Below are 25,913 nucleotides of genomic sequence, written 5' to 3' on the forward strand. Positions count from 1 at the left end.
CACCACTCAGTTGCAATGGCCTAAGGAGTGGTTTTCTCTTCCCACCCGGGAATAAACGCTTGCTATCTTTCTCAACCAGCTTGTTTTCCTTCTTTTGTGACCTGAGCCAGTGTTTGAAACCAGGTGCAGACAGCAAAAAGGCCAGTGGCTCAGCTTCCATGTAGCTCTTTTGAATGCTTCCCAATGGGAATATTAATAGAACAGTGTCCTTTCACCAATATGCAGCTGAGCTGTTACTTGCCCAAGGGCTGCTAAATTATTGGGGTGAAGCATGGCATGTCCTGTAGATTCAGTAGGGGTTTACAAGCTGAGCATTATCTGTCTGCAACAGACCAGCATGAGGCACAGGCTCTGTTTTGGTCCCATTTAAGACTCTAATGCATGGCTTAAGTCTAAAAAACATGGAGAATGCCTGTTCTTTGTTGCAAGGCTGAATTCCCCCCAACAGTCAGAGAAATAATAATAATCTGCTGAAATTGGAGAGACTGATATCTATCTGTCTATATTCCTTCATTGAAACCATGAGTGGAGAGCAGAGGCAAAGTGTTTGGAGTGCTTGCAGGCAGGGCATTTGTGAGGAGTATATCCTGTGAGTATCTGTGTATGTCTGACAGCATGCATCTGCGGTGGGGCAGGCAGCAATACTCTTTTCTGTTAAAAAAAAAGACAAAACACTTGGTGTCATTAGAGTTGCACACCTGTGAAACAAGGTGTCATTAAAAAGAAACAAAGACTTGAATGCAAAGGTGGATTTGGAAGGACTGTGAAAATCCGCCTCAGGAGAGTGTTTTGAAAATGGGTAGGGGAAAAAATTGGTACATTTCAAAATGGATGAGAAAATAAATCATGGGAATAGAGACAACCCAGCTGGTGCAAGCCTTTCCACACAGCCAAGGTGCTCTCAGCATTGCTGATGGAGATGATGAGTTGCTTTAAATTCCTTTTACAAACCCCCCGTGTCTGTCCAGCCCTAGGATGAAATTAGAGCCACCTGGCTTCAAACCTATACCAAATGGAAAGGCTGCTTTGAAACTTGTCACTGGTTAGCAGGAGGGGAAGGTGGGACATTCCCGATAAAACTAGAGCCTGGGCTGCACCTGGAGAAATCCTAACTATCTCTCTCTTTCTCCTCTGCCCTCCTCCCTTGTTCTTCTTCAAAGGTTGAAAAAAATGAGGACGGGGACCAAAAGATCGAGCAAGATGGCATCAAACCAGAAGATAAAGCTCATAAGGCAGCCACCAAAATCCAGGCCAGCTTCCGTGGACACATAACAAGGAAAAAGCTCAAGGGGGAGAAGAAGGGAGATGCCCCAGCATCTGAGACTGATGCCGCCGACAAGAAGGAGGAAGGCCCTGCTGGCGGAGTGGCCGAGAACAAAGAGAGCGAAACGCCAAGCGCCCCGCCGCTGACAGTGCTCAGCGGGAGGAGGGCAGCAAAGACAGCAGCGCGCCAGCGGAGGAGAAAAAAGGGGATGGAGCCACCGACACGGGCTCAGAGCAGCCAGCCCCACAGGCTGCCACTCCTGCTGCCTCCTCGGAGGAAAAGCCCACTGCTGCTGCTGCTGCCGAAACGGAAAGTGCCACTAAAGCTTCCACTGATAACTCGCCGTCCTTGAAGGCTGACGAAGCCCAAGACAAAGAGGAGCCTAAACAAGCCGACGTGCCTGCTGCTGACACCACTGCCACCACCATCCCTGCCGCAGAGGATGCTACTGCCAAGGCAACAGCGCAACCCCAAATGGAGACAGTGGAGAGCAGCCAAACCGAAGAGAAGACAGGTGAGTGAATGCCTCGCTAGGGAATGGGCCTCTCCAGAAATGGATGTCTCCCTTGGTCTCTTGGGGATGCATCTGAGTTTGGCCAGCAAGAGCTGGTGCGGGGGTTAGACTGAGGGTTAACAAGGGAATCCCCTTACTGGGTTTTAGGGGTGGGGGAGTTGCATGTTCTTGCTTAACACCCTCTTCCCTGCTTCCCAGCAGCTTTTGGAAATACAGCACCTCCTCTCGAGGCTCCTGTTCCTCTAGGTAGAGGTGCCATCCAGCCCTTTTTTCCATGGTGGCAGGAGAGTGTCAGCCAGCTGGGCGGCTTGGAGGAGCCTGGGAGAGCTCCCCAAGCTCTGCATATGCTAAAGAGGATGATGAACTAGCAGAGGCAGTTCCAGTGGGGCAACAAAACAGCCCAAGCTGATACCAGCTCACTGGAAGCTGCCAGCTTGAGCTGAAAATCTCACAGGACAAAAGCGCTCTCATACTGCAGGAGGCCATTTAGTCTTGCTGGTGGGATCGTCAAGAAGGAGCCAAAGGGTCTTTTTTCCATCTGCTTGTGAATGGATGAGATTCCTGGTACAACCACATCCTAGCCAGGAAGATCTTGTTATCAGCATTGCTTATAGTTTCATCCACACCAATACTTCTAGCCTCTGTACTTGGAGTAGCCCATGACAGCCACACTTGCATGAAGCTTTTAGACGCGTCAGCTGGGTCAGACACTCATGGTGAGAGGATCAGATAGGGAAAGGGAAGATTAAAGGCCCTGACAGCTTAGTGAGTGAGGACAGAAGAGAGGGTTCAATGCAAACAGTCGCTCTAGGAGGTGTTTTCAATTCTTTGCTCTTGACCAAGTGCAACTCTGCTTTAACTAGTTCCCCTGGGAAGAGGTGAAAAGTTTTCAGAGGCAAAAGCAAGCATTTTTGACAGAAGCATAGTGTTTACAAACCATAAAGAAGAGCTGGTTTTGAATTGTGATACTGTCCTGGGTAGAAAATGCATCAAAGACTTGAGGATACTTTTGCTCTTGTTCTTTACCTTCCTTATGTTATCAAAGAAAGAGAATATAAAAAAAAAAAAAGGCAACATCAGAGGTAGGCACCACATGAAACTCAATCAAGAGGCAGTGCCAAGCATAACTGGCCTCCACATTCATGAGACATTCAGCTGTACAGGGTATTCTTCATTCATTAGCTTGTTGGGGCAAAAATGTGGCATATCACCTTGATATTCATAAACAGCCTGATGTAGGTGTTACAGAGCCTCAGCATCCAGTCTCGCACTTACTGATGTTTCTCCATCATTTCATTTGGTCCACTACTTCTCTTCCACAAATTATAAATCCCACTCTCTAGTTAGACTTCCAAGCTTCATAGCTAACTCAGGGCTTCAGGCGACTCTGTTCCTGCTCAACAAAGTGGACAGACGGGAGAGAACAGACATCCAAAAGGACAGATAAGTACTGGGAGAGGAGCTCATGCAGAACGTTTATGATTTAAGGTATGGACAAGGGGAGCGGCCTTCAAGAGTGTGAGTCTAAACTGAATGTACACAACAACAAAGGGTTGCTGGTTTTACCTCCTTTCATTTAGACATTTCTAGAGATAAGCCTTGAAATTGCATCATCGAAGTTGGCTTTTTGTTGTCCAGGTCTCCAGTCCTTTGTCCTTACTTTGTGTGATGAGTTGAGTGGCAAAATAAATGTAATGTGATTTGTGAAATCTAATTTGGTATGTTGCATGCTGTACTTGTGTTGTTTTTGTGCTTGGGCAAAGGTATAAACATCAATGGCAAAAATAAGACAGAGTGAATCAGTGTTTTGGGGTCCTCTGTACACAGGATAACAAGTGCTAATTAACTCTTGTTTAAGACTTGGGATGCCTTATTCCTAAACAGGAATAGTGATTCTGCTTTGAATTAACATTCTATTTTTATTCAGATTAATCTGCTCTAATGGATAGAGGTAGGAAATTCATAGTAGCAGGCTATTTTATTTGCTTAATTTTACCTGTTTTGAGTCACCAGTCATCAAAGAACGGTTTATTTCTACGCAGTATTCTAAATTCTTTGCAGATATCTTCCCCATGCTCTTGTTGGCTTTAACATCATTTGAAATGGTCAACCATTCATGGCCACATTATTTGAAATGGCCATTTAAATGCATGATTTAATATGCATTTGCACATGATACTGTTACTTATGTAAATATCTAGCCCACAGAGTAAGTTGCAAAATCTACAATAAAATGCATATTTAAAAATGAGTTTTCAGTGATTGTTTGAATGTTCAAGACCAGTATGTGCACTTATTTATACTTACTCAATATGCATGCAGTAATACTCAAGCTTACCAATGTTTGCAGAAAGCAAACATGGGAGGTGTGTGGCCACAGTCAAACTGATAGTCTCTTTAAAATGTTAATGAATATAGATTTTTTTCTAAATTCCTATTCCCATATGATATCAGCCTTCCAGTCACAAACTCGAACAGCTGGGTAACTACCCCCAGAGCCATCCAAGAAAGAAACGCAAAAAAGATTAAATAGGCCTTCTTGTCCTTCTCTCTGAGGATGCTGGGTTGTGTTCTACAATACACTCTATAGCACAATGTCCAGAATAGTAAGCTGCTCCTTTCTCCTTAAAGAATATTCCACAAAAGAGCATCATCACAGTATAAATGTTCCTACAGACAGGAAATATTTCCTGACAGAAAGCCTATGTTTTCTTTTTCCTATCTTCATCCTATTATTCCCTCTCATCTCTTCAAACCTCTCTGTTTCTCTCTTGGTAATTACTCTTTCCATAGACTTAAAGATATTTGCCATGTCTCAACCTTTCTCCCGGTCATCCCCCAGCAAACGCAGCACTGGTGGTTGCTGGCACGGCTGCGATGGTCATTCACGAAAGGGGGAGGGCTACCGAACATCTGCCACTGCAGTACTCCTCCAGCCTGGGGACAGATCCTCTTTCAGCTTCATCAGTCCCCTTCTCCCAGAAGTCATCCCCTTGGCTTTCAAAGGTCATCTCTTATCATTTCTGTGATCGAAGACTGGCACAGTAGTATGTGGTGTCAGGCTGCCAAAAATAAATCAAATTGGCTCCTAGCCAGTGTCATTGGTTGGCTGGTTGCCATGGCATGCTTGGCTGCTACTACCATGAGGCGTGCCGACCATGCTACTTTTGTGCAGTGGTGTTCATCTGCCTTGAATTTTACTACAACGGCTGTATCGTGTTATCTGTGGATATCTTCCCTGGTGCAAACACAAGCAAAAGGCAAGGGCATTTCATTTCTATCCAGAAAAGATTTTTGCCTTCATCAAAGGGCAGGACAAAAAAGACAGGAAGAAGGGAAAGGAATAACTAACCAGACAAAGAGAAGTGCATGATTTTTAATGCTTAATATTTAATGTTTCTGGAGTGGGGGAGAGGCTGGGTGATTCTTCATACCAGTCGCTAAATCGCCTGACAACCCTCAGCTCTCCTTGTTAGTCAGTTCCACATACTCTACCTGTCTGTTGTGAATGGCTTAGGAAACGGCTTCAAACAACTGTCCCGTATCCAGTATTAGTTGATCTGGAAGCCCAGGCATTCCCAGTTGTAGGGCAGTTTCTAAGCAATCCTCAATGTGTCAAAAAGTAGATGGAAAAAATACATGGATTCCAACCTGGGTAAGGCATGAAATGAGTCAGTGGGCTTTGTTCAGCGGCAGTGAGGGGTTGATGTAAGAAGGACAATCTCTTAGTTCTCTTCGCGTCTTTTGGTGGGTGATTTGCATGCCAGGAAGGTGTTCTCTTATCTGAGCATCCTTGCCAAGACTTATGTTTATAGACTTTCTTGTTATGATCCAACTTTTGCCTCTTTGGTGTTGGTATTATGCTTAGAGAGGGTCCCTTAGATGCCAACCTACTCAACAGAACAAAATTCATAAGTGGTAGGAGGGAATTTATACGTTACATATGGATGAGGAGGTGAGACTTACTCTAATCTAGGTTGCATTGGCTTAAATCCGGACAGTTTCCATCAAAGTTACTGGAAAGAGTCTACATTAGCTCAGCTTTGAAGTGAGATCAGCATCCAGCACAGCACACTATAGAAGAAGATGGGCTACTGTGTGGCTTATGGGGAGGAGAGGAGGTGAATGTCACACAATGTTAGATTCTCTTTGTATTTTCCCAGGTTTTTGAGTCTCACCTCCAAATTTGGCTAGCTTTCACATCAAAAGCATTCTCAGATTGTCAGGTAAGAATATAACAAAGCCCGGAAATGTGAGAGAGTAAATTGTGCCTAAGGAAACAAATGGATCTTCTTTTGTTGGGAAATGAAGAATGCTTTCTCCCGCTTGATAAAATAGCTTTACAATGGAGCAGTTTCACAGCTGAAGTGAAAAATCAGCCAGATGACAATTGCTTTGCATGGAAGCAGGCCAGCAGTTCCCCCAGGGCCCTGTATCCTGCAAGCAAGGAGCACTGGAAGGCACTGTCTTCTCTTCAGATCCTCAGAGGCAGCAAGTCCCTAAGGATCTTTTTTCATGGTTTAGAGTTGAATCAGTTCTTTGTTTTCAGTTCAATCAGCATATTGATGGAAGGACAATACTTGCTGCACCTAGGGAGCACCTAGGCTGTATAAAGATTTGGAAAGGGATACTGTCTATTGTCATGTATCAGCTAGAAGGTACAGCCTTGCTACGCGAGAGGATTTCAGTTGTATAACTAGAATTTTAGTCTTGGCCCATGGGTAGCTGGCATGAGGCAGAACACCTTCACTGCCGTTCCTGTTTCACGGGAGCTTATCTCTGCTGCTACACATGGCAGGCGAGGAAAGCAATGCAAATACAGTAGTCTTCCCATGACTGCCCCAGAGGTAACAACTCTAAGCAACTGTGCCAGCATTTTCTTCTCTGTAGTACTACTCCAGCAACAAAGTAAGAATATAAATGCAGTTTAGCTTACCTGCAACAGGCTGAAAGGTGTCAAAGTATGTGCCTATTTCTCAGTTGCTCTGAAATTTTTAATCTTTGCATTGTGTCTACATGGGTATAAGCATTGCATATGTATTTCACAGCCTGCTTTGCATTGGTGCAAATAGCCATGTGAGGGGCAGGGTAAGGAAAGTAGAATGTCACAATTTTCCTGAGAAGAGGAAACCTACACATTACCTGCTACCTCCTCTGTTGCAGTGAAATAGTCTCTGGTCCCATGTGTGCCTCAGGTCTGCTGTTTTCTAATGAGATGCAGCTTGCCCTGTATAGGTGGGAACTGCACTAGTGGGCTAATGGTGAAGCAGGACCTGACCTCTTTTAATGAAATCGTAGGTGGCACTAAGCATATTTACCGATGACAAGGTGTGGGCTGACTCTGGAAAAGGCCTCTTGAGGAGAGCAGGTTAACCGCTGTTTTCACCAAGGAGGTATGAGTTCTTTTGGGACCTCAGTACAGCATGGACACTCAAGGCTAGTTAACTGGTTTATTTTGTGAAGGATGGAAATTATAGGAAAGGTGACAGCAATCTTTCATCCCTTCTGATGTTGGGAACCACAGCTGTTGCAGTATCTGCTGAGCCCCTCCTCGTTGATCATGGCACGCTGCACAGTGTTCCTGTTCATGGCGAGGTTGGCCAGCCTCACTCTTCTTCACATCTTTCTAGTATTCTTCTGGCTGAACAAAGCTATTGGTCTTGAACCTGTACAATACTGAACTTTCTAGACGGTATACCAAGGTTTGCTGAGAGCATTACACTCTTGCACGTCTCCGTAGGAAGGAGCTCTTACAAGCAGTATATACAGGTGGTATTGTTTAAGGCAGTGCACACTAATGTCACGGTATGTGCTCATGTTGTACAGTGGTCATTCACGCTAACACACAGCTCTCTACAGCCAAGACCGATGGTTAAACTCCATCTAGATTTTGGTCAAAATCACTGTCTCCTTGTTACAATGTTTTCCACAGTGGCCCACTACAACTGCACTCAGATCATCTTCAGAAAATGCTCTGAAATCCCCACATGGGAGGAAGGCTTTCCACCATAAATGATAACCAAATTCTCTACTGAGAAGGGCTCAAATAGCAGACCAGTGGACAAAATAGACAGACGGACAATGAAATTTAAGTGACAGCTGTTTGCTGTAGCTGCCGTCAGTGCTCTGCACCACCAGCGGTGTTATCTCTTTACACTACGATCAAATAGGCTGAACTTTTCACATAGATATAAGCTTGCAGAGTATCAGCTGGGATTTACAGCTCCAAGGAGCAGTACTTTAAAGGTAGCAGTACTGACTCTCTGGTACAGACGACTGCCATGTGCAGAGGAAAGGGATTGGGAAAGTTCACCAGGTCAGCACAATCAGATTAGTTAGACATTCCTCGAGAGCTGTAAAATAGGTGCATTAATACTGGATTATCAATGGCAGTGCAGTGATCACTTCCAATCTCTGTGGTAACTCCATGGACTCTGGCAAGGTGAAGTTGTACTCCCGAGGGTCCATGCAAATAACTGGTAGAGGAACACAGAAATTGCCAAGCCAGGTCAGACCTAAAATCTATTTATTGTACTTCTCGCAGTGGCTAGCACCAAATACTGCTGTAGGCAGATTTGAGGTAAACTGCCTCTCTACTATTAAGACTTATCCCTGTCCTCTGCTGCCCAGGATTTGGTTTAACAGTTAAAGCATGATGTATTATCTCTTTTGATACTTATTATAACTGTGGCTTTATATGGCATATATATAAATGCATAATATCCGACTGACCAAGTGTCAACAGCCTCCCCAACTCCATCCAGCTGTACAATGGCTGGAAAGTTCAATAATGAATTGGCCACCATTCCCTTAAATATCTTTCTGTACTTGTGTTATGTCACAGAAAGAGCAAATGCTTCTGATAGGCCTACTTTATGCCACTAATTATTGTATATAGCATCATATAGTATGCACATACGCACAGAGGGCATAGTACCATAGCCCTTGCTGTTCACCTCTTTCCCGAAGAAAACACAAGCAATGCTTTCAATTGCTTTTTATATGAAATTATTCCCATGCTTTTTAGCATCTTTGTTGCTTTTCTCTGCACTCCCTTTAAATCTGCAAATGTCCTTTATGAGATGGGGTGACATACAGTGTTTGTCCAGAAAAGGCTGTACTTGTATACACGTATTTCCAGAAAGGCAATATTTCTTCTGTTTTGCTCCTCATCCCAGTCCTTATGCACACCAACATCTTTGCTTTTTGAAGACAGCTACCCAATGAGCACTGACGACTGCAATGACATCCGGGTCCGTTGAGGACTTGGGAGTTCTCCTCTTTGTAAAGGCACTGCACAAATATTTTATTCAGCCATATGTTGGTCTGTGAGATTGGGCAGTGGCCAAGAGAACCAAAGAAAATGTAGGCAGTGACAGGAGGCTTACAAGTCAAGCCACTGGCATCAGCTCTGTGGAGTAGGTTCCATCTCCAGTTCTGGACCTCCAGTAGACCTTTGAAAGACCAACTTACGCAAGCTCAATTTGAACAGGTCTCTAGCCACAATATATTTCTCAAGACTACATTCATGATGCAAGCTTGACTTAAAGGAGGGCTTCCTCATTCCCTAGCTTTCCTCTCTATTGGTGTTGAATGTCTTTCAGGCAGAAAATAGAGGAGACACTTAACGATAATGTATGGGGGAATACTGAATGATGGAGAGTGCTGCTATTGTGTGCTTCGCTGTTCTCTGAAAGGGAGCCTGGTCTGGTTTTGCAGGTTGCTAGAATTGTGACTTTCTTCCTAGTTCTGTATTCCCTGCTAAAGGCTCCCTTTGCATATCCTTTAGCTCTAGCTGGCCTGTACCATATAAAGAGCCTTGTCTTTATCATCACCAAATGTGAATGTGATCTGTGGAAATGTTTCTTTTTTCTTTCTGTGTCCTTAGCTACATCACTGTCAGCATGGGACACTGGAACAGAGCTGAAAATCTCAGCTGAGGTCCTGGCAGCCAGGAGCCCATGTTGGACACCTGCCCTTTGCAGCAGAGTAGTCAGGAAAAGAGCTATGGAAACCTGGACAGGGCTCAGAGATGTAAAGGAAAATGCTCTTCTCCTAATGACAGGAAAAGTGAGACTCAAGGCTTCATGTAAATAAGTCTTAGATAAAGGTCATAAGGTCCTAATTATCCAGTGTTCAAAGGACCACACACTTTCCAGCTGTACCTTGAGGCAATAGCAAATGAGTCCTCTTTTCATTATGAAAGAAAGCAGAAGGTGGAAGACACTATTCAACCTCTCCATCTTCCCTCAGCAAAACACAGTAATCGGGAATGCTAGTAATGATAACCGGACATTACCTGTAACCTACAGGGCTTAATGAAGAAGAAAATCTCTCTGACATTTGGAAGAGCATCCAAATCCCAATGCTAAAGTTGTGCAGTGCTGCAGAACCATAGCTGACAATGCATTGCACGTACAGGGAAAGGGATGGGAGGGCAGGAGCGAGAGCTGTGACCAGTCTGCAGGAGCGTTCCTGAGTGCTGCTGACTTTGGCAGAACCGTCTTGGCAGCTGTGAAAAATGTTTCAAAGATCTCACTGGATAGCCATTTGAAGAGATGGAAAATGGAATAAAGTAAAAGTAATTTAAAGTTGGGGTAGTGAAAAGTACTTTTAAAAACCCCTTTGCTGTTCTTAAAGGCTTTAGGTACCCATTGATTTGGAAATGACACAAGCCTCTAAGAGACGTGTGAATGCAAGTCCATAACTAAGGCCATAACTGCCTAGTTTTTAGATGAGTATAGGACTCCATCCCCTCACTGGGTGTGGGCTGAGAAATGAAAGAGTATGTATTCCAGCTTTGACACCTTGTGTTACCTATCCCAAAATTTCTCTTCCAAGCTCCCCTTCTTCCTCCCTCCTTCCTCCCATCTTCTCCAGCCTGTTTGGAGGCAATGCTCACCAGCTATAGCTGCAGCTACAGGGCTGAAATCTAAGCCTCGCTAACTTATGTAAGGCTGTGATTTCAGCATCAGTTTCATTAGTAATTCAGAGTAATCTTTAGTCATCAGTGCTGAAACAAGGGGTATGCCACAGGACACCAAGCCCTGGGCTGGAGCCTGCCCCGCTGCACTTCAGAAAGACATGCGAGTTGAAGCACTCTGTGGTCTTAATCTTAGATCTGCTCACAAATGGTCTGTACATTTCTTCCCTTGGGAGGGACTCAGTGCAATATTGCAATACTGCTTTCTGTCTTCTGCTTTCCCTTGCGGCCGGAAGGGATGAAAATCCCCCGCATTCACAAGGTCTGATCAGAGGGCTGCTGTGATCTTCAGTAGGGCTGCTACAATTTATCCAAGCAGCAATTCTGTCTGGCCCTTTGTCTGCATTCACAGTCCATTATTCAACTGCTACACCAGGGATCCAGATGGTGAAAGCACAGCAAAAGGAAGTCACTTCTTTATTGCCAAACAGTGAGCAGACATGACTGTCACCTAGATCTCCTAACCCTGTACCACACCTGCTCAGTCCTGCACCCGTCCCATGGTACAGCTCCTAGTGTTCGGCATGGACATTCAGGGTGCTGCAGGTTTGCACGTCAGTGGGACTCGTGGGTGTTTGAGAGATCCTTCAGCAGTGTAAACAGTTTTGGCACATGCCTTGAAGCTTATCTTTGGGGATGAAGGTACTCTTTGCACAAACCCGTCCCAGCACTACTGCCAAGCCTTCATTGGGAGACTTATCAGTGTGGCCAAACGTGGTGCCAGGCACAGGGATTGAGCTTGACCTCTTGTCCATGACACAACCTTTCCCAAACACACCTGAGGCCCAGCAGGAAGGTAGGGGGAAGAAATGCACAGCACTGCTGCTGAGCAGCACCACTTCTCTGGATGAGCAAGAGACTTCGGTCTCAAGAGATGCTAATGCAGCACTGTTCACTGCACTCAATAAAGAGACACAAAATGAGAAAGACAATGTTTCTTTGTGCCTCAAGCTAGAAACTTCCTTCATGGCTGAAGCCATGAAGCTGTGAGAAAGATGGATGGAGTCACACATTTTTACATCAGGGAACAAGGAGAAAATTCCAGCCGTTCCTAACTAATGTAGCATGGAACTACTTCTCGTCCTCGTTTCTAGCAAAACACATACACGTGTTTCTACCAAACAGAGGAGTCAAGCTAATTGCAGTTCAAACCACCTCCATGCAGGGCTTCTGAGTCCTGCTGGGCTGGAATTTTTCTGTGAAACTCTTTTTTTTCATTAAAGAACCCTTTAATATGTCAAAACCAAACATAATGTACCAGTACCAGGAATGATGGGATTTGTAGATTAAAGTAGTAAGAGAAACCTTTGCCTGCTTTTAGAGTAGCTAGCATGTGAGGGCCAGGTACTCCCTGAATGGGACAGAAGACAGGATGGGCCCATGCCTTACTCTAGGAAGCTGAAATCCAGTGAGGTTTGCAAGCAAGCCATTGGGCTGCTGGGTGAAGTTTCCCCTGATCCCTCCTGCTGGAGCTGTTCCACTTTGTATAAATTATTTATTGTTTGCTGGAGCCAGGATGTGGAGTTTAGTCTCCCCCGTTGCAGATGAGTGCCCTCACCACCAGTCTACAGAGTCAATGTTTTCCTCTGGCCCAATGAATATTTAATGATTTATGGAAGTGGAACAGCTCCAGCCGGAGAAGAAGAGTAAGAGAGACGTGTTCATTCACGTGGATATCTCATGGTATTGCTCTGTGACCAGCAGGCAAGACCCGAGCCAAGGATCTTTACAGAAAATAAAATCAGCTGGAGGACCAGGGGAGACAACATGAGCACAAAATGGTGGGGTGCCACTTCCTATGCCTCAGTGCAATTTCAGAGCAATTTCAGAGCAGCTCAGGTCTGGTGGGTTCACGCCTCAGATAAGGTCCTCTTCTGTGACAGCTGTTGGTATCAAACTGATGGTGCCTAAGCCAAAAGTATGGGCTGCTCCACCTTGTCCAAAAACTTAGAAACTCTGCAAGTGGGTGCTCTGGTACCTCACAGCCTCTATGGACATGTGCAGAGCTGGGCTTCATAGCAGACTTTGGCTACGCATGAGATGATAGTGGAGGAGCGGCTACTGCTTGGCCCCACAGCCGAGGCAGGGCCACCTTGGGTTGGCAGTGTTAGCAAGGGGACAGCCACAGCAGTGCTGAACTGTCCTTTGATGAGGGAGAGAAGGCTTGTCATTGTAGGCTAGCTCAGCAACGGGCTGTGTTACCACCCCATAAGGGTACTTTTTTCCACCATAGTGGACAGTACTGAGGAGCTTTGACTTTGCCATTGACAACCTGCACATACCTGCTGCTCCAGGGTGTTAGGTAATGCAACCTGGCCTTGTGCCACCACGGCACAGCCGGTTGTGCACAAGGCATGGGGCTGCCTCGCTGTGCCCCTGCGAGGTCTCCCAAGCATTTGCAGCTGCCCCGCTGGGTGCCCTCACGTCAAGGCTGAATTCATTATCCGCCTGATTGAATTGTTATTGTGAAAAGCCAATTAAACTGAGATGGCTACTGTGGGACAGCCGCACTGGTTCGCTTGTGCAGCGCTCAGAAAGTTCAGAGGCTGGAAAGTCCCTCCCGAACTGGGAGAGGGGTGGGTTTAAAAAAAAAAAAAAAAAAAAAAACAAACCAAATTTGAATTAAAATCAGAATTACTGATGCTAGCTGCTGCCACCTTCACAGGGAAGACTGCCGCTGGCAACAAGAGCGCTCATGAAGGGTTTTCCAGGCAGCTCCCTCCTTCCTTCCCGAGCAGCTCGGCTCTCTGAAAACAGCTAGCACCAGGCGCAGGGCTGCCCTACGCCCTCCTTTCCTCTAGGGCTGAGCACTTACTGGGCAAGCATCATGACCCCTCTGGTCACAGAGATTTCTTGGGGTGGAAGAGGCAACTATGCAGTCTGACCTTCCACCTCAAGTCAAGCTGTGGCTTTTCACCTCCCAATCCTTAGGCTTTCTCATGGGCACCCAAGGGATGAGGCAACAGACCGAGGAGGATCTGGTCTTTGCAGTATGAGCTGGGGAAAGTGTTCAGCTGCCCACCCAGTTTTGCAGGATGGGTGCTGTGACTCCTGATCTTTCCATCCCTGGAAGGCTGTGATTAAGCAGTCCCAGACAGGAGATTTTGGGCAGAGGGGAGGGTTGCTCTGCGCCAGCAATGCCACTCCGTGTTGTCTCGAAGTGGGGATTTCTCCACAAGTGCTCATAGTTCAAAATGCCTCTTCCTATGTCCGGGCTGTCATAACGTGTGTGATGACCTTCTCCTGTTGAAACGAAAAGCAAAGGCTCCTAGGAGCTTCAGTAGGTACAGCATTAAGCCTGAACTGCCTCCTAGAGAGCAGGGGCTGTGTTTCAGTGCCCATTCTGCACAAAACACATTGGGATCCTACATGTGTGCACATCAGCTGTGCATATGGGAAATATTAGTAATACCTTTGATGCAAAGAGCTGGTGGTGTTGGTGTTGCAGCTGCTGGGGACAGTTATCAACAAGATAGCTGTGGAAGGCCTGACAACAGGCACTTAATTCATTTTAGCATCCAATTTGCAGAGCCTTGGTGTATGATGATGGACAGAAACAAACTAATGATCTCTAAATGAAATTTCTCCTTCATTTAAACACAAAATGGGAGGATGGCAAAGGGAAGAAAAAGAGACATTTTATATCCTCTCCTTGATTGTAATTCCCTGCCTTCAGCTAGATCAATATCATTTCTGCTGGAGATGGAGGCTGCCTCTGGTTTCCATGGCAATCTGGTTGTTGGAGGCTTGCAGGCTCTATGAATCCCCAATTTATCAGCCTTCTAGGCTTTAATAATGGAGACCATCAGTCAGGAAGCTTATGAATGGCACATGTCTTTTGGGGTGGGGGAAGGGAGGCAGGAGCGTGGTTTGTAGTAAGGGCTGCAGCAATTTGTTCTCCTGCCACCGACAGCTGAAGGGGGAGGAGTACGAGGGGAGGAGCAGTGCATTAATTCTGGATGCACTGAAGGAATTTCTAGACTTTTTTGCTGCAATTCTGGAAGGTTTCCTCCTCTGGCCTCTTTTCCCTGGCCAACTTTGCTGGGGCAGGGGAGGAGAGCAGCCTCACAGACGGTCCTGTGATGAGATGGGAGCTGTAGATGGAGAACACACATGCTCTAGCACTCTGCACATTTCCTTCTTCTCCTTAACCCTCTTTATTTCAGGATCAGCAGTGCATGAAAGCCAGCAGTCTGCCACGGTTTTGGGTTCATTTTTATCCCCCTACTAATCCTACCACAGGCTGATCAGTGGAGCTGTAAGATGGGCAGGCCTCCGAGGGACTGATCTGTCTATCAAACTTCTGTCACTTGCTGTGCTAGTCTCTGTGCATCTGCCAGGCCTCTCCAAACCCAAACCTCCATCCCCAAAGTGCTGTAAGCTTCACTCCCTGAATTAATTACTTTGCTAGAAATGTCCTGGCTGTACAGGAATCACTATCAGTCACTTCAGTAAGGCTGCATTTTGCTCACTTGACCGTGATCTACTCAGGGTATTTCCATTCCTTCTCATCTTTCCTCTGATTTCTCCCCTATGATCTCACAGGGCAGAGACCCTAGAGAGGCTAAACAATAAATGGATATGTCTTATCAAGACCTTGTTCTTCTGTCCCCTCACATGCCCTCTGTTTCTAAACCATCCTCCAGAACTTAACCCAGCAAGGAGGAAAAGATGGGGTGACACAAAAGAATACTGTTGCATGGGACGGAGACATCCTGTTTTCCAACGCGTATGCCAAGAGCAGCTGCCAACTGTTACATTCCACATCTGGAAGCAAGTAAAAACCTCTATTCAAGCTGTTCAAAACACAAGGAATTTAAGGAATTAAAAAGAGTAGCCTTTCTGGTCTGCAGGATCTATGTGAAATCAACAGGGGCAGGGGAGGAGAAAAGAACAACTTGTGGGTTATTCTTCTTAGGTTTTCCTCAGGTGAAGTAATGAATGCCTTTCTTCTATCCGCCTTCCTGTGATGGTTGGAGGGGGGTATTGCTGAGATTGCTGCACCTCCAGTTTTGGCCTGAAATTAGGACTCTCTGGAATTTCAGAAATCACAGGCATCACACCTATGAAAGTGCTGCTGTGTGCAGGGTGGCTGGTTGAGATGCTGGAATGAAGAGCCAAGGCGACTCAGCCTTGGTACACCACAGGTTTTTGTGTGACCACAGCCCAGTTCTTCATACTTTGCTCACTCTAAAATGCAGATAAAAGCCTTTGCTTTCTCCATTGGGATGCCACAAGGATAAAATACCTCCATGATTGTGAGTTAGGCCATTGTTGTGGTGACAAAGACCAGATAAATACTTACATTGCTGGCTGCCTGTTGCAATTTGGGAAGGTCACAATTGAGACAGCTCTTGACGTTCACAAAGGTCTCGGTTCATCATAAATGTATGATCTGGATATTATATCTTGTTTTATCTTATGTATCTGGTACAATCTGGATATTGTATCTAAAAAGACCAGAACACTACCTTGCTGGAAAGTCAAGCAGCGGATAATGAAGAACTGTGGTCTGAGTGTCTGCAGAGGCATCTCTGACTCTGGCTCACCCTTTTTGGGGAGATGGAGAGGCTGGTAGCTTGGAACCTCTCCTGAAGGGAGCCTTTCTGCTCCAGCAGGGCAGCTGAGCAACTGATTGGGAATTAGACCAGCTCTGACCCCAGCTGATGGCTGGGGAGACCCTGTGCAAGTCCCTTCCCATTTCTCCATTTCAGGCTCCCTGGCTGTAAAGACCGCGGAGCCTTGGTAGGAGTCTGTCGAGGTCAGCACCTTTGACGCTCTTTGGCAGGAGGCCACTCAATACCAGTGCAAAACATCTGCCTCCAAGGCACCCTCATCCGAAAAGGGCTCTTTTACTTCCCCTTCGGTCTCTGTACGACACAGCCTCCCACTTGCCCACCACTTTCTGGTGCAACAAAGCATCCCCACAGAAGCACGGTGATGGATCACACTGCTGCCAGGTGGGAGCACCCTGTCCTCCCTGGAGCTGCATTTGCTTGTAGCAGTGATGGTGGCCAAGAGAGAGGCATTGTTAAAGGAGATCTCACTGTCTGAAAACCTAATCACTCTGATAAGCTTCTTCCAACCTTAGCTGGATTGCAATTGCCCAGTTATAGGTACTGTACACAGGAAGTTTGGGCCAAAAGTGCTGGTAATAGGCAAGAATAAATGACCAGCCAGCAGTAGGCATGACATTTGTCTCAGCCTTCAGGTCTGGCTGCGTCCTTGGGTGTGGGAAGAAAATGGCTGTGGAAGAAAGAAGGAGAGACACTTCTTTCCCATTCTCCAGGAAGCAAAAATATTTGCAAATATAGCTGTAACAGGGTTAACACCTCACATTCGCGAGGAACATCCTCCCTTTTCTCTCCCCATCCTCTTCCTCCACCACTCCCATTTCTCTGGAGACCTTGCTGCTCCCTCCTGTCAGCCAAAGTTGGGGAGTTTCCATGGCAACCCGGCAGCTGGTGTCTAGACACTGTGAAAGATGCTTTGCAATGGAGCTGTGAGCCTGACTCCCCTCGGCACCCCCTCCCCACCGCCGCACACCCTGAGCATCTCTCCCACCACTCCCTCCCTTTCCATCTACTGCACACACGGATGCCGACGCAGGGTGGGATTTCCGTGGTGGTGCTGGGGAAAGAAAGGCGCGGGGTGGGAGGAGAGGGAGAGGAAATCCCTAAGCCACTGGCTCTTCAGCCTGACAAAGCGCAAAGGCAGCTGGGGCGACAGAACTGGGGCTGGCTGTCCTCTGAGGATTTAGCAGGATCAGAAAAAGAGGCAGCTGTCCAAGCTTGGAGCAAAGTCGTCAGCCATAGGACTGGCAGAAGTTGTTTTTTTTCTCTCTGCTAGAGCAACTGAGGTTGGCATACATGGCGCTGAAACAAAGATGAGGTGGTGCAGGAATAGGAGACCCAAACTACCATGTATTGTGCCTTATTCACCTTTTTGTTTTAACCTTAACAGGCTCCTTTGCCTGCTTCTTTCCAGTAGTTACTGGGCAATTTCCCTGGACCTCCTACCTGCTGCTTGCAGTGGGGACATCCCTCCCCACCACCTTGTTGCAGGGTTTGCCAAGGGGATGTGGATCTCCCAGGTGCCATATGCCCACCAGGACCCCCAGGGCTCACAGGAACCAGATGGTACCCTGGGTCCATCTGTAGTGAGTGAGGGATTCACCAGGGGTTTGGGAGAAATCATGCAAGTCAGTCCCCTGGACAAGACACAGCCATTCACATGAAATACCCAATTCCTTCATTTCTCAGTGTTTTGCTGGGCCAGCATAAGTCTGCCAGTTTTCAGAAGCAGTGAGTGGGGAGCGCGTAGGATTTTAGCACTGCATATGACACATCGTAGGGCTGACTGCAATGGGCTAACTTGGATCGGGAAGAGAACTGTATAAGCAACAGCTCTGAACCTGAACTGCATCTCGTTTCAGCAGTCTCAGACCTACCATTGTCTGCCTGGAATCGGCTTCTGGCTGGCTAGAAGGACAGATGGATTGGGACAGATGAATCAAGCTGTGAAGCCTGGATCCAAATCTGGATCCAAATGTCATTAAAACTAGGAGAGGCTCAGGTCAGGGATTTTAAATGGGGCCTTCCAGTGCTCCTTACCCTCCAAAAAACATCTCTAAACAGTCATCACTGGGGCAGATGAGGTCTGCTTATAACAGGGTAGCAAAACCCAGATTAATATTTGGGAGCAAAAAGGAGACCAGACGAGGCACAGTTTTTCAGCTCCATCTCTGACCAAGCTGTATTTGGCAGAGGACAGAGGGAGAAAGGAGCGAGCATGAGAAATGCTAGAGAAAGAGCAGCGGCTGAGCAGATCTGGTCAATACTTTAGCACGAAGGCATGGGAGAGTTCTAGCTGCACAATCAATATCTGCAATAATTATGCAAACAGTGGGAACGCAGCAAAAGCAAAATCCCTGCATCTGTAGTAGAATCCTGGAGTGTTTGTGTAATTTTTCTTCTCTTGGCATCAGCTGTGGTAATTTAAAGATCTGCAGTGGAACAGAGACAAAAAGGAAAACAAAACCCAAGCCACCAGCCACAAAAGAAATGATCAGCAGAGAGGTTGCTACTATGGTCATAAGCTGATGTCTGCTCTGATTTAATTAATCTTGGCAAGTCAGACAGGAGCTGGGCGGGTCCCAAGAGACAGTGTTTTACCCGGAAATCCACTCAACCTAATTTCACGAATGTAGGGCACTGGAGAGACTTGGAGAGGAGCCTGCACGCTCAGCCATTAGAGCACAGCATAGGCAAAGGCAGCTGGAAGTACCACCATCCAGCAAAACTGCTGCTTGCGTGCCTGCTTCAGCTTTGCAGCAACCAGAGCTGCATATGCTCGAGGTGTTTGCTCCCCAGCAGGGCTCACACACATGACTCTCACCCTTTCCAGGAAATAAATGGAGTGCTGAGGGGCAGGAGCTCTCTAAGACCCTATTTCAGCAAGGATCTCTAGTTCATTTCCATATTGTTTCCCTTTGGTGGGCAAGGCAGTACCCTGGCAGGTACCAGTTGGAGCTGTAGGTATGAAGCATGTCTCTGACACAGGCCCTTCAGCTGGGAAGCAAACGCACTTCAGCCTCTCCCACCACGCAGCTCTATCGCTTAAGCAATTCTGCAGTTGCAGCTTACGGTTTGTCTGAGGCTGCCCAAAAGGTTTCTCAACTTGGCTGCCCCGTCCAGGGTGCTAGATTGAAGTGAGCTTGGTGGCAGCTTAGCTCACAGATGCCTGTCTCTGTGGCAAAATTATGCCATGCTATAGGATGATTTGGACTGCAGCATAGATTTAAAAAAACCTGAAACAAAAGGCAAAGCTGCAAAACAAACTAAAATCTCAAAGCTGTGTCTGGGGGGGACATAATAATGGAATAACCAGGAACAGTGCAAGTGATGACTGATGTGCATTAAAACAACTGTGAGGGTGATGATTACAAGCACAAACTAGGTGTTTTTTGTTGTTGGTCTTGTTTTGTTTTGGTTTGGTTTTTTAGCTTTTTGACCTATCTTGCTTTAACCTTCAGGACAGATTTTATTTTTTGCCCCTCCTCAAGCTTCTTTTGTTTCATATTACAGCTCAGCCTCCCCTCCTGTTCTGTTTCCTCCATACAGGCACATGTTAGGTTCTCATTTTGTGAGTTTGGGCCCTTCTTTTTGCTCTGTGGCTGGAATGCTCTAGAACAAATGTGATGTCTCCACCTTGGCTTGCTAAAGATCTAGGTGTTCCTGGGTTGCAACTCCTCTTGTCCTAAAATAGGCATCTAAATAGATTAGGTTAATAGAGTCCTAGAAATGTCATATTTATTTCCACTAATTAGAAAGGGAGCAGAGGGTGAGAAGATCAGCTGGAGATGTCTCTGTGTAGATGTCTGGAATTAGGTGAGATGTCCATCCACTCCCACTTCAGCTTTCCCATTTCATGATCTCTTCACGTGCATCTCGGTGCTGCCCCAGTCCAGGTCCATCTTAAGAAATAACTCACTGCCTCCTGCTTCTTCTCTCCCTTGCAAGGGGACTCTGATCTTGCAGGAGGAGATCTCACAGTGCTGGCATGTTCAGAAGGGAGGCAGCTTCAGACAGGTGGAAATTTGGCCACTCAGCATGAAATGCTTTTTTTCTCAAGCAGGGGACAGAACATTTTGCCTGAATGCCCTGAATTCTCACCTGCTTTTTTGTCACCTTTTACACCTATTCCAACAAAGTGCAAAGTGAATGTAAAATGCCAAGGCTGTGCAGTTCTGTCTGTATAACTGTATTTGTCCACTACAAACCAACAGGTGCGACAGTCCGGAGTACAAGGAAGTGGGAAATCAAGACTAGTAGTGGGTAAAAAGCAATGTAAAAAATACCGTTTCTGATGTATGGAATCCCCAGGATAGCTATCTACTAATCTCCCCAGGGGTACCTTGCCTTCCTTTGCTGGGACACTGAAAACTAGGCTGGAGAAAACCCCAGAGAACATACTGCAGAAATAGCCTGCATCAAACAAACTGGTGAGGGGTGAGTCAGATAAACTGTCTCACCTCTCCTTGTGAATCAGAAACTCCTATTAACTGGCCCTGATGTCAATAGGGTTATGCTGAGTTGCTCCCATTGCCTCTCTCTCTCCCAGAGAGAATCCTCCTCTTTTCACTGCTGTGGTTTAGCAGTGCCACAGCTTGACCTTTATTTTTTGTGCTGAATTTTTTTATCTGTTGTGATACTACTTCTTGCTAAAGTTCATTATTGTATAATACCACCAGGTTGCTTCTTTTCCCTCATCCCAAAGGTGAATGAAATGCTGCTAAAGCTGCTAGGAAATAAGACATGCTTAGCAGGGTGTAGCAGTGCATAGGGTATTTCCCCTTATTGCTTCAACACCATGCAATAAAAAAGAGGGAGAGTGGTTGGCTGAATTCCTGTTCAAAAAGGTAGACCTCTTGTTTATACTTGGGACATCCACAGTCATGAAAATTTGCTCTAGTTTGCCATGTGTCCAGCATTTGGTTTGTATGATTCTTCTCTGTTGACTTGAATATGTGATGAAGTGACTTTAAATCCTTTCTGCTGCTCCACGACGTCGGAGTCAGTCCAGGCTATTTCAGCTATGGCAGAAATCAGTGCAGTCTCTGGGCTGCTTCAGCAGAGAGTCACCTGCCTATGACTAACTGCTCTCCAGAGAAGGGCAACGGGGGCAGCGAGGCACCCGCATGCAATTCCTCCACCAGCCAGGGATCTCCGGGCACCACGAGTACTCACTGGAAATTAGATTTGCCACTGTGGTGAGCCAACAGGGAACAAAGCATGGCAGAAAATTGTGTTTCAACCTGCCTGCTTATCCTAAGAGCAAGAATGGCATGGGAAACATTGTGAGCTACCCCACGTCACCGAGGTTGCCAGCTCCCCCACTTTGAGTGCAACCAGATTTCCTGCCCATCGCGCTAGGACAGTTGTCAAGAGCCTACCACTGTAGGAGCTGGACCCCACTTTCAGCTGCTGATGTGATGGGGGCATCTGTGCTTCTTAGCGGTTTGTATGTCTTGGCCAAGGCACGCAGTATCACAGCAGGTATGCAGGACCTCCCAATGTCTATCCCTGTGCTTGCTGCATTACAGGCCCTTCTGTTGTGCTGTCCTGAGGAGGCTGTGGGGACTGCCAGCTAAAATCTGTGCGTATTTTCAGTAGAAAGTTTTAAACATAATGAAATACAGTGTCAGGGCTTGTATTCCTGAAGCCGTATTGCCTATCCTTTGTTACTCTTTCATTCATCTTGCACTTACGTGTGGAAAAACCAGAAATTCTGCCTTACTAGGATCTATCAGAGCCTTATAGCAAAGCATGCTTTGCTGCTGGCTAACGATAGTCTTTTGGCTCAAATTTGGAGGTAGATGGCGGGTGCATTGGGATTGTACTCTCAGCGCCATAATTCAACGTGTGTCCTGCTATGAATGCCTTGGAGAAGAGCAGTATTAAAAGGACCCCCCTCCCTCCCTAGTGGAGCGTGATCAAGTCATTCAGGAAAATTAACAAAACTAGGGCAAGTTGGCCTGCTTTGCCATCCAACGATACTTGCATCTTATTTTAATCAGTAGCCTATTTTGTCTTTGGTTCATGGCTGTGGCTGTACCATGTATAGAAGGAGCCCTTGAGTAACACTCTGTTCAGCTGTTCAGTATCAAGGGAAAGCAAGTCCACAGATGTTTTTGCTGACAGGGGGTTTGCAGGTGCAGGGGCTCAGGCCATGGTGCTGGGCCATGGGGTTGTTCCCACAGGCTTTTTCCTTTTGGAAATCAACAGTCAGAGTTTACGAAGACAAAAAGTATTTGAAGGTCCAGAAGCAGAGCCTTTAATGAAGATCATAGAATCATAGAATCATTAAGGTTGGAAAAGACCTCTAAGATGGTTCAGGATGGGAAGTTGCACACAACTTAAAGGTGATCCATATGGAAATGGTGGATAGGAAGGAATTTAAAAGAGAGACTAAATAGCTGAGGTGGAGAGGGAATAGAGAATGCAGCACCTGCTGCCAGTGTCTGCCAATACAAGTCTGCCATCTGATGGCATCGAATGGACCAGGCTAAAATGCATAAATGGTATCAGTAAGGAAAAGTTCACATCCCAATTAGCATTCTCACTAATGCTAAACATGGGTGTGAGGATGCTAATCCTCACAAACTAAGCATTGGTATGTGAACATCTGTATCGCTAAGCTTACAGCATGGGCCATGGTGTGATTTTTGAATACGCCAACTAGCTTTGCCCCAGACAGCTCCCAGACACAGCCACCCTGTAAGAGAGTTTAGCCATATGCACATGAGCTGTGTGGTGCCAGCTGGCCTCAGGGCCAGAGAGCAGTCCCTGGCCCATTTTGTATGCTGGTTTAACATGATCTGATAGCCCATCAGAGAAGCCAGGAACTGTCCGGTTCAAAGGGACCCCACAGTCCTCTGTGAATGACCACTGGAGATGCAGTGATGCTACGGAGGTATGTTGAATGCCAGCATTGAGGTATGTGACATACCAATCTTGTGGTCTGTCCCACACCACCCAGCCCTTCAGCACTTGTTTCTTTTCCCTGTTCTTTATCCCAAATCTGGAGTGATGCTGCTTGCTTGGCCTCTCCATGGTCTGTGTCTATGGGTAGCAGGGGAGGAGTCAGTGAGGAAAGGGGAGAGATGGGGATGGAGCAGACCAGCAGCTACAGTGCACTAAGACCCTTGTGCATTATTCTACCTTACAGCCCTGCAGCCCTGGGTGAACCATCACCTTCACCTGTAAAAAGCAATCCATATGGTGCATAGAACTTAGCGGGCTTCTGAAAAAGGCCCAGGAACATGTTAGCGTACCCTGATATAAAGATGATGAGTGCTGGTCAGAAGGAACTCGGAGACAATTAAATTTGTCCTGCTGCAATGAGAGGGGCATGGTGTCTCGGGCTGGATGAACCCAGTAGTAAGATCACTCCTTTCATTTACCTTGTCCCTCCTGGCTGCCTCTGCCTTCCCCTCTGTTCTGATCCCCTGTCTAGTTCATTATTGTGGGATTGCTCCTAGCGTTCATTTTAACTTCTCATGTGAATGGTGTGCCAGAACAAGGTGTCTGATTGACAGGCACACCCAACCTCCAGTTACACTCATTGCTTCCCCCTGGGGCAGCTCTGCCTTCAAAAGGAGAGCCCAGAAGACTGGAGAGATGTGATAACCTCTTAGTTGAAGGATCCCATTTTTGAAGGCTTAGAGACATTTCTCTAGATCTCTATTCAGTGTAAGAGAAGTCTGAGTTACAGGTTATAAAATTTTTCCCTCTGAGTCTTGCAAGCTTCAAGTGCGTGTAGAGTTTTCCCTTCATGACGTCTTTAAGACTCTGCTGGAAGGATCTGTAGGACTAATTAGGGGGCAACAATTCAACAGTGGTTGGCACAGTCATTCGGTTCGGTAAAAGTAAAAAAAAAAAAAAACAAACGTGTCTGATCTAGCTGGTAAGCCAAGAGCCTACTCAGTGCACCTGATCAAATGAATGACGGTTGCTTGCCACATCAGCTAGGCAGCTCCTTCCAGTTGCACATACTTTCTGGCGGGGCTGGAGGTGTTTCATGAGAGCCCCACTTGTCTGCTGGGCTGAACCCCGGCACGTTCCTTCCATGCCGCAGAAGTGCCAGGGACTTTGAGACCTGGGTCGTTTTGGGGAGAGAGAAGCCTGAAGCCATGCAGTCCATCATGCGATGGCTGTGTGCGCTTGCAGAATGCTCTAGTTCATGGCTGACTAACCCTGGACCATCTCTTTCCCCACTAGATGCTGTAGAAGAAACCAAACCTACTGAAAGTGCCCAGCAGGAAGAGGTGAAAGAAGAAGAGAGCAAGGCGGACCAAGAAAATGCCTGAACATTAAGAAATGACTCCCCATTGCCCCTCCCTCCCTCCCCCTATCCTCTATCCTTCCTTCCCACCCCAATCTCGATCTCCCCCCTTCCTGCTCGCATCTGTGAGCCTGTCCGTCCCTCTCCCATTCCCACTTAAACCCTTTTTCTCTCTGTGTGGCAAACATTTAAAAAAAAAAAAAAAAAAAGCAGGAAAAATCCCAGTCAAACAGTGTGGCTTAAACATTTCTTTGTTTCTTGGTGTTGTTATGGCGAGTTTTTGGTAATGATGATCCAATCATTTTGGGAAAATTCTTGCACTGTATCAGAGTTCTTTGACCTGGCGCGTGCGTGTGTCTGTCTGCCCACCGCAAGCGCGCTCTCTCTCTCTCTCCCCCCCTCTCTCTCTTCTCCAAGTGTGTGTGTGTGCAATGTTACGTTCATCCGAGGAGTCCAGACTTACCGAGTGAGTTAAAACAAAAGAGGAAAAAAAAATCCTTTTCTTCCTTTTTCAATGTGATGGAATGAACGAAAGAAAAAAAAAAAGACCAAACCCAACAAATGAATGAAAAATCATATTAAACCCCAGTTTGTTTTCAGAACTAAAACATCAACAAAAAAAGTGCCAATAGCGTAATGCTTGGCTACAGGCTCCTTTTTCAAACTGAACAATAATTATAATAAATGAGAATAATGATCATTAATACCACCGTGTCGCATTTCTATGCTGCCGTACATCCTGCTGGCCTGCAGTCTTTGGTGGGCCACTTCTTGCGTGGCCCCACTGTGCTCCTCAGCCACCGGTCAGTGACCGACTGCATTCCCTGGCACTGCTGAGGGGATTTTTAAGGGAAGCAGGCTTGGACTTTGAGTGAGGCATTAGCACCAACTAATGTAAATAATGAAAGTAGCAAAGTCAGTTTTAGGAAAGAACAAAATAAGCGGCCCTCTAGGAGAACTCCAGGCCCTGATTTGGAGAAGCATGGTGACCTTGGAGGGATGAGCCCTGTGGGTCCCAGCAGAGGGACCAGCTTTGGTCCATGCTGAAGGTCCATCCCCTGCCGAGGGCCACACCGAGGGCCGTGACGGGACAGGTCCTGGGGCCTGAGCTCTCCCCTGCAGCAGGGTGATTCTCGCCCCACTGGGCTGGGGTTGGAGAAGTTGTTGAGTAGCATAGTGTGTGTGGCCCCCCAGAAATGTTCTGTTTGGCAAAATAAATTGGGCCAATGCATTGAGTTAATAGGCACATGGGCAGGACAAGGTCCGGTAGTGTAAGAGCCAGTTGAGAGCACTTTGAGAAATATCTC

The 25,913-nt window shown here is 46.6% G+C and overlaps 1 protein-coding gene across 1 annotated transcript; it reads left to right on the forward strand.

Moving 5' to 3' along the window:
• Positions 1 to 1,160: 1,160 nt before the first annotated feature.
• On the forward strand, positions 1,161 to 25,310 carry GAP43 (growth associated protein 43; the record flags this gene model as incomplete). Its single annotated transcript, XM_009572718.1, is given in 3 exon segments — positions 1,161 to 1,398; positions 1,401 to 1,778; positions 24,543 to 25,310. Coding segments are annotated over 3 exon segments (705 nt in total), but the record flags the coding sequence as incomplete, so codon positions are not given.
• Positions 25,311 to 25,913: the final 603 nt, after the last annotated feature.

The sequence above is a fragment of the Fulmarus glacialis genome, unplaced genomic scaffold (assembly GCF_000690835.1).
Source record: "Fulmarus glacialis isolate BGI_N327 unplaced genomic scaffold, ASM69083v1 scaffold38112, whole genome shotgun sequence".
Classification (NCBI taxonomy): domain Eukaryota; kingdom Metazoa; phylum Chordata; class Aves; order Procellariiformes; family Procellariidae; genus Fulmarus; species Fulmarus glacialis.